Raw genomic sequence first — 11,450 nt, 5'->3', positions numbered from 1 at the left:
AGCAAAACAAGGAATTCATTCACTACTTCCCATGGGCAGGCAGGTGTTCAGCCATCCCCAGGAAAGCAGGGCTCCATCACGCGTAACGGTTACTTGGGAAGACAAACGCCATCACTCCAAACGTCCCCCCCTTCCTTCTTCTTCCCCCAGCTTTATATACTGAGCATGATGTCCCATGGTATGGAATATATCTTTGGCCAGTTTGGGTCAGCTGTCCTGGCTGTGCCCCCTCCCAGCTTCTTGTGCCCCTCCAGCCTTCTCAGTTGGTAGAGCATGGGAAGCTGAAAAGTCCTTGACTAGTGTAAACACTGCTCAGCAACAACTAAAACAAGTTGGTGTGTTATCAACATTGTTCTCACCCTAAATCCAAAACACTGTACCAGCTACTAGGAAGGAAATTAACTCTATCCCTGCCGAAACCAGGACAGTGCTGCATGTGTTTTGCACTAATGTGTTATGCATGGGAGCTGAATTTCAACTTCTTCACTGGCTTCTGATTTGGACTTCACTAACTTGGGAGATGCTTCCTTAAATTCCTTGTTGACAAAGTAGTAACAAATAGCATCCAGGCAGCAGTTTGTGTTTGCGAGGACTGAAGCAAGGTGAACAAAATTATTAACCCTCTGTATTGCAGAGCAGTTGGAGCTGATAGAGTCCATTACAAAGCGAAGGAGATGCCCAAGGTAAAGAGGTAAAAAGCATACGATGAACACAGCCATGTTTGCAGACACGATGTAGACGGCCTTCCTGATTAATTTTTCCTTGTGGCAGTTTTCATTCTTCTTTCTCATGAGTTCTGCAATGACTTGTATGGAGCAATAACTCAAGATAATCAGTGGTATGAAAAACCCTACAATAATAGCACACAGTGTGATCACTGAGGGCTTAACGGAAGATTTTTCAAAGCAAAGTTCATCTTGTCCTCGGTCCTCTAACTTTTTAATAAGGGACATCACACAGATGGTGACTATCCAAAGAAATCCAGAGGCAAAAGCTGCCTTCAGCGGCGACCTCAGCACCTTGGCTTTCAAAGGGTACTTGATTGCAAGGTACCTATCAGCTGCTATGGCAGTGATGATACCGATGCTCATTAAGCGATTTATGAAATAGCCACCTTCCAGAACCAGGCACCATCTACCTACCTTCAGCTGATGGAACTGGGATAAAGTTTTAAAAGGCAAAGTGAAGAGCAGCAAGCAGTCAGCCACAGCCAAGTTGACCATGTATACTCTGGTTTCTGTCCATTTGCTGAGTTTGCAGCAGAACACCCACAGTGCCAACACGTTCAGCAAAATGCCCGAAAGCAAAACTGGGATGTAAACACACAGCTGGACAAGCGGAAAACTTTCATAGGCAGTGATACTGCAGCTGCTGAGGTTCATTTTGGGGGTATTAAGAGGCACAGTTCCTGCAAAAGCAGATTAAATCTTTTAGAAGCTAGACTCTTGACTGAATCGGTGATTAATTCAGATAGTTCAGGGCTTTACCAACAGTGAAAACCAGACCGTGGAGATGACTCTGCACAGCTGGCTGTAGGGTACCTAGCGGGAAGGGGAGGGAGCGGGACATGAGCTTGATCAGTTGTGGAGGAGAGAAAAGCCCATGTGGGTCCCATGTGGGGAAGACTGCTCACGGAGTGCAGCAGGGGAAAATGCTTGGGCCTCTGTTTTGGGCCAGACTCTGATCATGCAGCAGCACGTATCCTGCAACTAGGAGTTACGTGAGCTGTTACAACCGTCTGATAATGGAAAGGGGATGCCTAAACCCAGCTCTCATGTCTTTCCTTATAGTGGTGCTCAGGAAAAGCCAGCCAGCATCCTCATAGCTCAAAATGCTCCGGGAGATGTGCAGCAAAAGGACAGCTGTCTTCTCCTTCAGTCCTGAGCTGTCTCTGCATCACTTATCATTAGTGATAAGAGCAATTATTAATACATCTCTCATTAGTTTTAGCTGCCATTGAATACTGTACTCAGTGGTAGCATTTAGTGGTCTGCAGCAAGAATCAGAGTCTGCATGCTGCCTTTCAAGGATCGTGAAAGTTGGTCTTCATCTCAGAAATATTAGAGCAATCTGCCACAATTCCAAGACAAAAAAAACCTTACCAATGCCATGGCAAGAAATGTGATCAGCAGCGATGTGAAATAGAGAGATGAGCTGTGTCGGGTCTAGTGGGTGGTTTTATCACCCTGGATCTAAGGGCACTATTGCTGTTTGCCCTCCTGCTTTGGAGGAGTTAAGGCAGGAGTATATTCCAGGTGCAACTGTTCATGGACAGAAAAGACCCAGGAAGTATGAGATGTCTTTGGATTTTCCCTGCAAGGGGAACATGGCTCCACGGGTGCAGGTTCCCGGGGCTCGAAAGCATCCTGAGCGAGCAAACCATAGGGCAGTGCTGCAGCATCTATGTGCATCTGCAGCTCTCGGCTAGCTTTCAAAATCATGCTGCTGAGGAATTATGCCAGGAGACCTCTTTGGAGGTGAGGGAATGTGCTACAGCCAACACCTGCAGCAGCGCTGTGCTTTGGACATGCGGAATGTGTTATGAGCCCAGAAGATATAAGGGTAGATCATAATGGACAAAAGGGAGATCTAGCAAAGGCTGAGACAGCCCTTAAGCATCCAAAACATGTCTAATGTCGCCAGTATCAAAATGAGCCTTTGAAAATACACAGGCTCCAGCCCTCTCAGTTTCTCCACCACCATTTTGGTGTCTCACCACAGCTGGGGAAAGGCAGTGCCTTGCAGAGCTCAAATAACCAGGTCAGCAAATAGCCAGGAGGAATTACCTGCTCGCTCGCTGTCCTTAGAGAGAGTGAATGTTCCTCCAGACCAGCTGCGGTGCGGTGCGCAGGCACAATGAGCCCTCCTAGTGGTGCTCCTGGCACGTGACCAGCGAGGTGTCCTGCAGTGACCATTTGTCGGTGGCTGTGATAGCAGCAACGCTGGTGGAGGAAGCACCCCCGCCCCTCCTCAACGCATTTCCCCGGGGTTGAGCTTCCTCTGTCACCACTGGCATGGCTCGTACCACCCCCTGTTGACTGAGAAGCCTTCAATAGCCCTGCAGCAAGGTGAAATGCTCATCTGCCATGCAGCCCTGCAGCAGTTCCTCCGGCGATGGAATGGCTTTGGGTTTTTCCTTTGATTTACTTTGCAGTGCCTGATGTCTCACTGGGCAATGCCCGTTGACCTTCCTCACCCAATAGGCTGTGCACATTGCTTGGAGGGGACCCATTGCCCTGGAGGGTCCTGAGGTCTCCTCTCTGCCTTCTAGACTGCCACTCCCACTGGGGCTGGAGCAGGGACTGCCACCTGCTGTCACGCTGCTGAGCCCCAGGACATAGTAGCCCTGGTGGGCCCCTAGTTCCATTCACAGAGCTGTTGGAGAGGTGAGGGCTGTGGTTTGCAGATATTTCTGTGATTATTATAGCTGGGTTTCACTCTGAATCATGGTAATTCTCTCATCTTCCATAGTTCTCATCAGCCAGCAATTCTGAGAAAGCATGGCACCGTGACCCTGTGACCTGCTGACTTTGTGACTGCTCTGCGGTTGCAGACGCCTGCTGGCCAGGGGCTCCTCCTTGGCTGTCCATTGCAACCCATTTACAAGAACAGCTCAGACAAGTTGATCAACAAGCTCAAAGGTCCCGCTGTTAGTACCTTGAGTTGCTGTCTTGGGCAAACACGTTTCCCCTTCCCACTTTCCAGGTCATCTTAGAGCAGCTTCAGGGGTATTTCTGCATTGTCTGTCTGTACATTACAAACCAGCCTTTGAGATTAATTCCTTGCTAGTGTATAGTCAGTATAGAGCTTAGCTTAAATAATTCTCCTGAGTTTCCAGGGACTGCTTTTGCCTTTCTTGTGGCTGCTTCTTGGTGGATGCTTATAAGTAGTTACTGACATATTAGTACACCCAGCTCGTTGATCACCAACCACCATCATTTTCATGTCATGGTCCTTGTTAGTGCTTTAGTTTTCAAAGTCATCCAGCTCCTGGGTTGTGACAGTTTCACCACTGTACAAAAAATACTTCACTTTACATCATCCTCAAGTGTTGTCCACACACTCCTATTGTCTATGTCAAGGCAATCACTACTGGTATTAACCATGAGCAGTCAAAATCAAGCCTGGAGGGAGCTCAGCTCATAGCATCTCTCCAGTGTGATGCTTCCCATCCACAGCTTGGTGCTGTGGTCGCCAGATGAGGGCAGCTATGTCTCCCATTAGCCCGGTGAGGCTTCAAGGGAGGTTCAAACCGTGTCACCAGGCACAAAGCAGCTGGCTATGATCACCAGGTTCACCAGGAGCAACTCAACACCGGCTACCAGTTGGCAAAGCTATGATGAAGTGTTATCTGCAGAGAACTTACATGTCTCCTGGTGTGGCTCTCAGGTCCCTGTCAGATTCCTGGACACTGCTGGGTCAGGATCCTCATGCTTCTCTTCTCTCCACCTTGGCTCCCTCAGCCACCCTCTAGGCTCTTGCAGCTGCTGATGGCCCCCTTCTTCCATCCAGTTGCAGGTTTTATCACCTCTGCCATGGACCGATGATGCTCACTTGGTATTTTCCCCTGCCTCTGCAGTTCTCAGCTTGTCTCAGCCCCGTGAGTGCTGTCACCATGTGGCGCAGTGCAGGTGACACTCATGCTGTTTTCTCACTTCCTTGCTGGCAGGGTAGTCCAAGGGCCTACAGCACCGCTGAATACCAGTGCCTGTACAAAGTGCATTACCACTCGCAATGTGCTCCAAAGGACCTTTTGGTCCAAAGGTTAGTTGGTCCAAAGGACCTACTAACACCAATGTCTACCACACCTTGGCTGGAAAAGTGATTTTCTTAGTGAAAGAAGCCAGTGAGGCAAAACAGTCCTGTAAGGTGAAGCACCACTTAACTTTTGCCTTTATATTTGTTCCCTCCCATTTAATGTTATTCAGATGTATTGTGAAACTTCACATTTTTCAGGTCTGAGCATAGTAGAGCTGTTACTGGCCAGACCCTTCCCTTTCTTCCCACATCCTAAAGAAGGGACTGTGTTTGTTGGTCTCTGCCCCCAATCTTATTTTGGCTGATTTATTTAAAAGCCTTATTGCTGGTGTGAGAGTTCATGTGCCAATTCCTTTAAAATTCTGGACTTCTTGGGTTCCTCATTCTTACTGAAAGCTGTGACAAAGTAATTGGGTAGTTTTTAGGACATACCTGGACAATTTTGTTGTTTTTATCAATAGCAGTACTGGGTGATCTCACTTCTTTGCTTGTAATTTGTGTATATAGTTAGCTTTTCATATCTAAGGGAAGAATTTGCTAGACCTGTTTGATCTTTACACTTCTTGATCTCTAAGACTTATTTCTGTTCTGCACAATTGTTTTTCCTTCCCTTGTAACCTCTGACTGATGTCCTGCTTGAGGCTGTTTCCCAGCCAAAGAAAGTCTTTTCATGAGGTTTTCCTGTGCTCCTGGTACAGATTGTTAATAGACAGGACAGCTCAGGTTTGATGGACTCCTGCCTCCTTTCCCTGCCAGGGAAGATCTCAGTCTCCTCTGCCTCCCAGATACTGTCCCTGCTGGCTACAGCCGCTGGCACATCACAGTGGGACAGGGCCTCTGGCAAAGTGAGAGAGGTACCAGTACCCCCCTCCACACATGCAAGGGCAACACGGGACACTGCCCTGCCCTGCGGTATTTGGGTTCTGCAGTGCCTCTGCCCCATATGATTTTTTTCCTGGATTTCTCATGGGACGACGTGATGTTGCAACAGTAGATCTTGACCAAAACAAAACTACGGGGTTGGGAGCAAAACGTGTCAGTCTTACTTTTAGCATGGAAAGCCTGTGAAATTGTGGTGTTAGGCTAACTGTGTCAACCTCACACAATGAGCAACCATGGCTGTTGAGACTGTTTCCCCTTTCCCCTTCCTTAGCACTGCACAGGAACTGAACCACGGCAGATGACGCACTTGCAGGGCTCTCTCTACTATAGCCCTCTCTGTACTCCTGCAGCATCAACACTAAAGGGATCGTCTGTGTATCTCTGTGCAAACATACTGGGGAGAGCATGGCAAAGCCTGTGCTTCCCAGCTGCCTACTGCTGCTGCGGTGCTTGCAGAGTCCCCTGGAGACTCCCAGGCAATGCTCACGATTGGAACAACTGCGCTGCACTAAGAAACCAAAAACTCAGAGATACCTCCAAAACCTGAAAGCAGCACCCAACTCGCTAAAATGCAGAACTCCCCAATATATGTCCTTCAGCCTCTGCGAGAGGAGTGCTGCTGGAGCCCAAGCCTCTGGTGAGAACTCAGATTTCAGGCCTGCCCAAATGCCACCAAACAGCAAAATACTGTCTTATGCCAGCCCCTGCCTTCCCTGCTTAGAAGGGCCAAAAATTCTAAATCTGATGGCTACTCACTTAGAAGCAAGATTCTAGATTACTTTGTAGGCTTTTCCTTGCGGGTTTTTTTTTTTTCTCTCAAGCCTAAATTTTGACTGCAGCATCAATTTGCTCATTTAAAGTTTAAGCCATTGTAAGCATCTTTTTCTTTTAAGGGACAGAGATTATATCTTGCTGAAATGTTAGCAGAATGCAGTGGTCCAGCTCTGCTTGTTGGAGCTGCTGATGGACTGTGGCTGCTGCTCCCCGCTACTGTTAGCCAGAATCTTGTGCTAGGAAATGGGAAAGATTTGTGGATAACCATGTCGCTGTCCTCATGGATTGCTATTCCAGTGCTGTATGCTGGCTGGTAGTTTATTGTGGCCCAGGTGCTGATAACTCATCTCTTCCATTTACTGGGAGCACTCAGGGAGCTGAGGTTTTGTTCAGACTGAAGAAAGGTGTCAGAAACCCATCATAACCATCATTATAACTTGACATGTAAACCAGATAATAATTTTTGTCCAAGGTAGTACATACGTCTTCAGGTAATCAGAAAATTCCTTGCTCATCTTTGGGTTGCACTATAAATACCCTGTTGTAAGGCAGATCTGATATCATGGTAGCTAAGTCTCCTCTCACAATCTCCAGTATAGGTTTAGCGTTAATAATACGGGACTCTGATGTATAATGGTAATAAATGAATATTTATTTATAGATATATTACTATGAGATAGCTTTATTTTCACTTGCAAAAGAATGTTTCCTTTTTTGTTTTCATAGTGTTCAGTACAAACAACAAAAAATATTACTTAATGATGACAGGGATTGTGAAGTCAACAAATTTCCACTTCACAGTAAGAAAAAGGAACACTTAATTTTATAAATTTAGAACGTGAACGGTGGGAGACCTCAGTTTGCTTCCGACAGGAAAAAAACATTCATTTCATACAGCTCTACATGCAGTAAACTTGCTTATGTATAGGAATGCCAACTGTAAATTCTTTAGTGCAGCTGTTGTACTGGTTTTGGCACCGACAGGGAATAAGCAAGCGGCTGTGTGGTGCTTAGCTTCTGGCTGGGGTGAAACCACGGCAGCTGTTTAGTTTAATAGCGTGCCTTGTCTGTGATCCTTCCTTGATTTAAAAACTATAGGCTTGGGTAAGAAGAAAGTGCTCTGAAATTCTTTGGTTGCAAAACAGTAGCAAATGGCATCTCAACAGCAGTTAGTATTTGCTATACTATGAGGCCTATACATGAGGCCACATGCACAAAAGCATCACTGTTTGTATTTCAGAGTAGATGACCTAATTGGAGCCCATTATAAATTGGACAAGGTGCCCCATGTTAACAGGGAGAAAACATGAATGTGACCGGGTTTGGAAAAAAAATAAGTTGTTTGCTTTCTGGATTAACAGTAGGATAACAGGTTGATATGAATCAACCTTCATCTTTTTTCAAAATAATAGAATTTTTCATAATAATCTGTTTGGAACAGGCATTCATTATAACCAATGAGATGCAAAATCCCAGAAGGGGATGCTAGAGCCAAAAGTGTTTTTGAAGGCCCTCTGCACTGTTTCTGAAAACAGAAGTCTTTCTCCTTGCTGAAGACCACTTGCCTGGACACGTAAGTGATGCCTGTCATGAAAATCAACGGCACACCATAAAGGAGAATGGGCTAATGAGGACCCTAATCCTCTTGCTCTCTGAGGATAGTTAATTGCAGTGTATTTGTTGACAGCTACAAGGGTGACAACACTCACACATCTCCTTAAGCAATAGATGGTTTTTAAGATCAGGCAGTATTTGTCTCTTGTATCTTTTCCTGTCTTTGAAAAGAGACTGTAAAAGGCAGAATGAGGGCCAGTGTGCAATGATTAAGTTGGTCATGTACACACATGGCCCTTTTCCTCTGCTTGCAGTGAAATACCAGTAATGCCAGAGCATTAAATAATACATCAAAGAAGAAAACTGGGACATAAATGATCAACTGAATGACCTGAGTAGTTTCATACATTTTTATGCTGCAGTTGCTCACTGCAGCTTCCATCATGCTGGGACCTCTGCCAAAGTATTGACACAAAGCAGGTAGATCTAACATTTGGATGGGAAGTACTTTCTGTGATGGGAATAGTCATTTCCTATGATGTTGTTTGGCCAATGTCTCGAGAGTAGTTTCAGCATGTGGTCTGCAGAGACTAGAAGGTGGCAGGCCACTTGCAGGGGAACTATTTGTAAGTTGTCACTAAGAAAGTTAATTGTCTGTAGGTTTAAATGAGCAGAATATGGGTTTCCCTGGAGGAATTTTTTAGGGGTTTACAAGTCAGAAGACACTGAAAGTCGAGGATCATGAAGCCAACCGAGATACAGCTATATCACATGCATTTCAAAAACTCTATAATGTTTCCCACGCTGACTTGAAGTTATTGAAGTGACTATGTGGTAAAATGTTAGATGAAATTTCTATGCAGATAAACACGAAGTAGTCACGCCCTGGCACTTGCTCCCCTCTCAGCCCAGGTTTCTCCATGGGTCGCTTCCTTCCGGTGCCCCAAGACCTCCCTTTGTGGCTTAACTGTTTTGAGCTGCTCTGTTGTCACTTCCCTGTGGAGTGGGAGGATACATGGTGCATAGTCAGCAAGCACAGGTATTATAGAGGAATTTGGTACCTGGAAAGCCAGACATTAAAACTGAATGCCTGGTCTGGGATCCAGCTAGGATAGATCAAGGCTGTGTGTATAATGCATGGAAAGAGTTAAATGTCTCAAAATGAGGTGCAGGAGAGCTTTTGAACCCCTGCTGTGCACTGTCCAAGCAGCTGAAAGAGGAAAAAACCCAAATCCAAAGCAATGCTTTGTCACACAGGGCAATGCTGAGAAGCCTTCAGCCGTGGGTGTGCCCTATCTCTGCAAAAGGGCCTTACACACCCCACTCTCATCAAACCTCCCCTGAAAACTGTTCATGGATGATGAGGGAGGGATCAGGGCTGCATCTCCTTTGTGTGGCTCACTGCTGTTTTCTGGGCATCAACACTCCTGCAGTGTGAGGCTGCCACAACTCAGGCAGATGGAATCACCTCTCACCAGACAGGACACCCATTGAAGATTTGATCCCATTAAAGTACAACAACAAACCTGTCACCAGGGCTTACGGTAGTGCTTAGGTGAGATCAGATCTTCACAGCTTTATACTTGATATGCACAATGCTAAGGGTCTGTTTTGTGGTCCACAATGCTTTTGTGTAGCTCAGTTTTTCCATGCAGTAGTGGCTTTATTTACACCCACAATGATTTTAGGCTCACAAATGCCAGGGCGTTGCCACAAGCTAATACAAGTGTTACATGGCAGGAATGGGGCAATAGTCTCAGGCCACTGTCTGACTCCTGCACTTTACTCAATGCACAGCAATAGCTGCATCCTGGTGATAGCTGCAAGCTTTGAAATTATATAGGTTGGCAGGAAACTACCTAATACCGTTGTATTAGGTTTGGCATTGTAGTACAGGGGCTTTTTCTTGTTTTTAAGTGACCATATATATTACAGTACTAGAAGTGGATTTGTGTATTGCTATAAGGGTGCTCAGTTTCCTATGTTTAGCTGCATGATATGTACAGATAAGCGCATGGCAGAAACAATGGCCTTATCATCTATTCTCCATACCACGTGGCTCTCCCTCTTGACCAGGAGACACCTGAAGCTGCAATACAATGATCCAAGACAACAATCAGAGCTGGAGCCAAGTCACTGAGGACAGAAGGACAAAATTCAAGTTAATATCAGACTCCTTGGAGGGGGTTGCCCCTTTTTGCAGGTATGCCTATACCTACAATGATTGCAAATACTGTAGGTGGTCCCATCCCCTCTGCCTCAAAACTTCAGCAGCACTGTGGCTCTTAACACCTATGGTGCACTACACCTTGTTGATGTCATGACTTGAGCTGTGGGTGGTTGTGACTCTTGGCTTTGCTTCATCTTGGACCTCATTGATATACAAGTGGGGAACAGAGAAGGAAATTCCGGAAATTCCTTGGCTGCAAAGTAATAGCAAAATGCATCCAAACAGCAGTTAGAATTTGCTAAGCATGCACAGATCTGAATAGAGGCTCTAACTTCTGAGAGCAGAGAACAAGCTCCAGCAACATCCACTGCAAACCGCAAGAGCAGTGTGATGTAGAAAGGTGAAAAACATACAATGAACACACACAAATTCACAGAAACAATGTGGATTGCTTTCTGGATTAACTTTGTGTCATGAGGGCTCCTGGCCATCTTCTTTTTGAGACATTTGATGACTTGTACTGAGCAAAAAACCACAATCCCTAAGGGAATAAAATACCCAAAGATAATGGAGAATAACAATGAATAATTAGGTTGAATAGATTGTTTCTGAAGGCAGAATTGTTCCTTTCTTTCATGAAATTTTGGACCTAAGTAGGAATAAATTATCAGCGTTATCCAAAGAAACCCACAGATAGAAGCCGATTTCAGCGGGGATCGAAGAATCTTTGCTTTTAGAGGGAACTTGATCGCAATGTATCGATCAGTTGCAATCAGGGTGATGATAAGGATGCTCATAGGCATGTTTGTAAAATAGATGTTCTGTATGGTGAAACACAGCTTGTCTATGGGATGGTTGTACATAGTAAAATATATCAGGAAAGGCAGGGCAAAGAGCAGAAAACTGTCTGCAACCATGAGGTTGATCATGTACACCCTGGTCTCGGTCCACCTCTTGAGTTTGCAGCAGAAGACCCAGAAGGCAATCATGTTCAGTGGGATCCCCAAAGAGAGCACTGGGATGTAGATGATAAGTTGAAATAGCACAATGCCATCCTGCAGCATGTTGTAGTCTTTGGTGCAGTTCTCCATGTTGGGCCGTCTCTGCAAGAAAAGGGTGCAGGCATGAGACCGAGCTCAGGGACAGGTCCTCTGGGCTGGGTCCTGCTGCAGTGCCCCTGCTCTCATGGCTCTGTGGCTCCTCACACCCCTGCACTGCATATGTAGGCAGCCCCTGGAGGGGCTCAGTGGCTCATCAGCACCGTCTGTCCCTCAGACATCAAAGTAATACTGTCACTTGCCACCAGCTAACA

General features: G+C 45.9%; 2 protein-coding genes across 2 annotated transcripts; both read right to left on the bottom strand.

Moving 5' to 3' along the window:
- Positions 1-446: 446 nt before the first annotated feature.
- On the bottom strand, positions 447-2,838 carry LOC143161527 (G-protein coupled receptor 35-like). The gene is made up of 2 exons (XM_076340612.1): positions 2,799-2,838; positions 447-1,408 (listed from the first exon to the last, which is right to left on the bottom strand). The coding sequence occupies exon 2, from the start codon at positions 1,380-1,382 to the stop codon at positions 447-449; it is 936 nt and encodes a 311-aa protein (XP_076196727.1). The 5' UTR covers positions 1,383-1,408; positions 2,799-2,838.
- Positions 2,839-10,260: 7,422 nt separating this feature from the next.
- On the bottom strand, positions 10,261-11,229 carry LOC143162596 (G-protein coupled receptor 35-like). The gene has a single exon (XM_076343279.1). The coding sequence runs from the start codon at positions 11,227-11,229 to the stop codon at positions 10,261-10,263; it is 969 nt and encodes a 322-aa protein (XP_076199394.1).
- Positions 11,230-11,450: the final 221 nt, after the last annotated feature.

The sequence above is a fragment of the Aptenodytes patagonicus genome, chromosome 6, assembly GCF_965638725.1.
Source record: "Aptenodytes patagonicus chromosome 6, bAptPat1.pri.cur, whole genome shotgun sequence".
Classification (NCBI taxonomy): Eukaryota; Metazoa; Chordata; class Aves; order Sphenisciformes; family Spheniscidae; genus Aptenodytes; species Aptenodytes patagonicus.
This window is presented reverse-complemented; position numbering and strand designations above follow the sequence as displayed.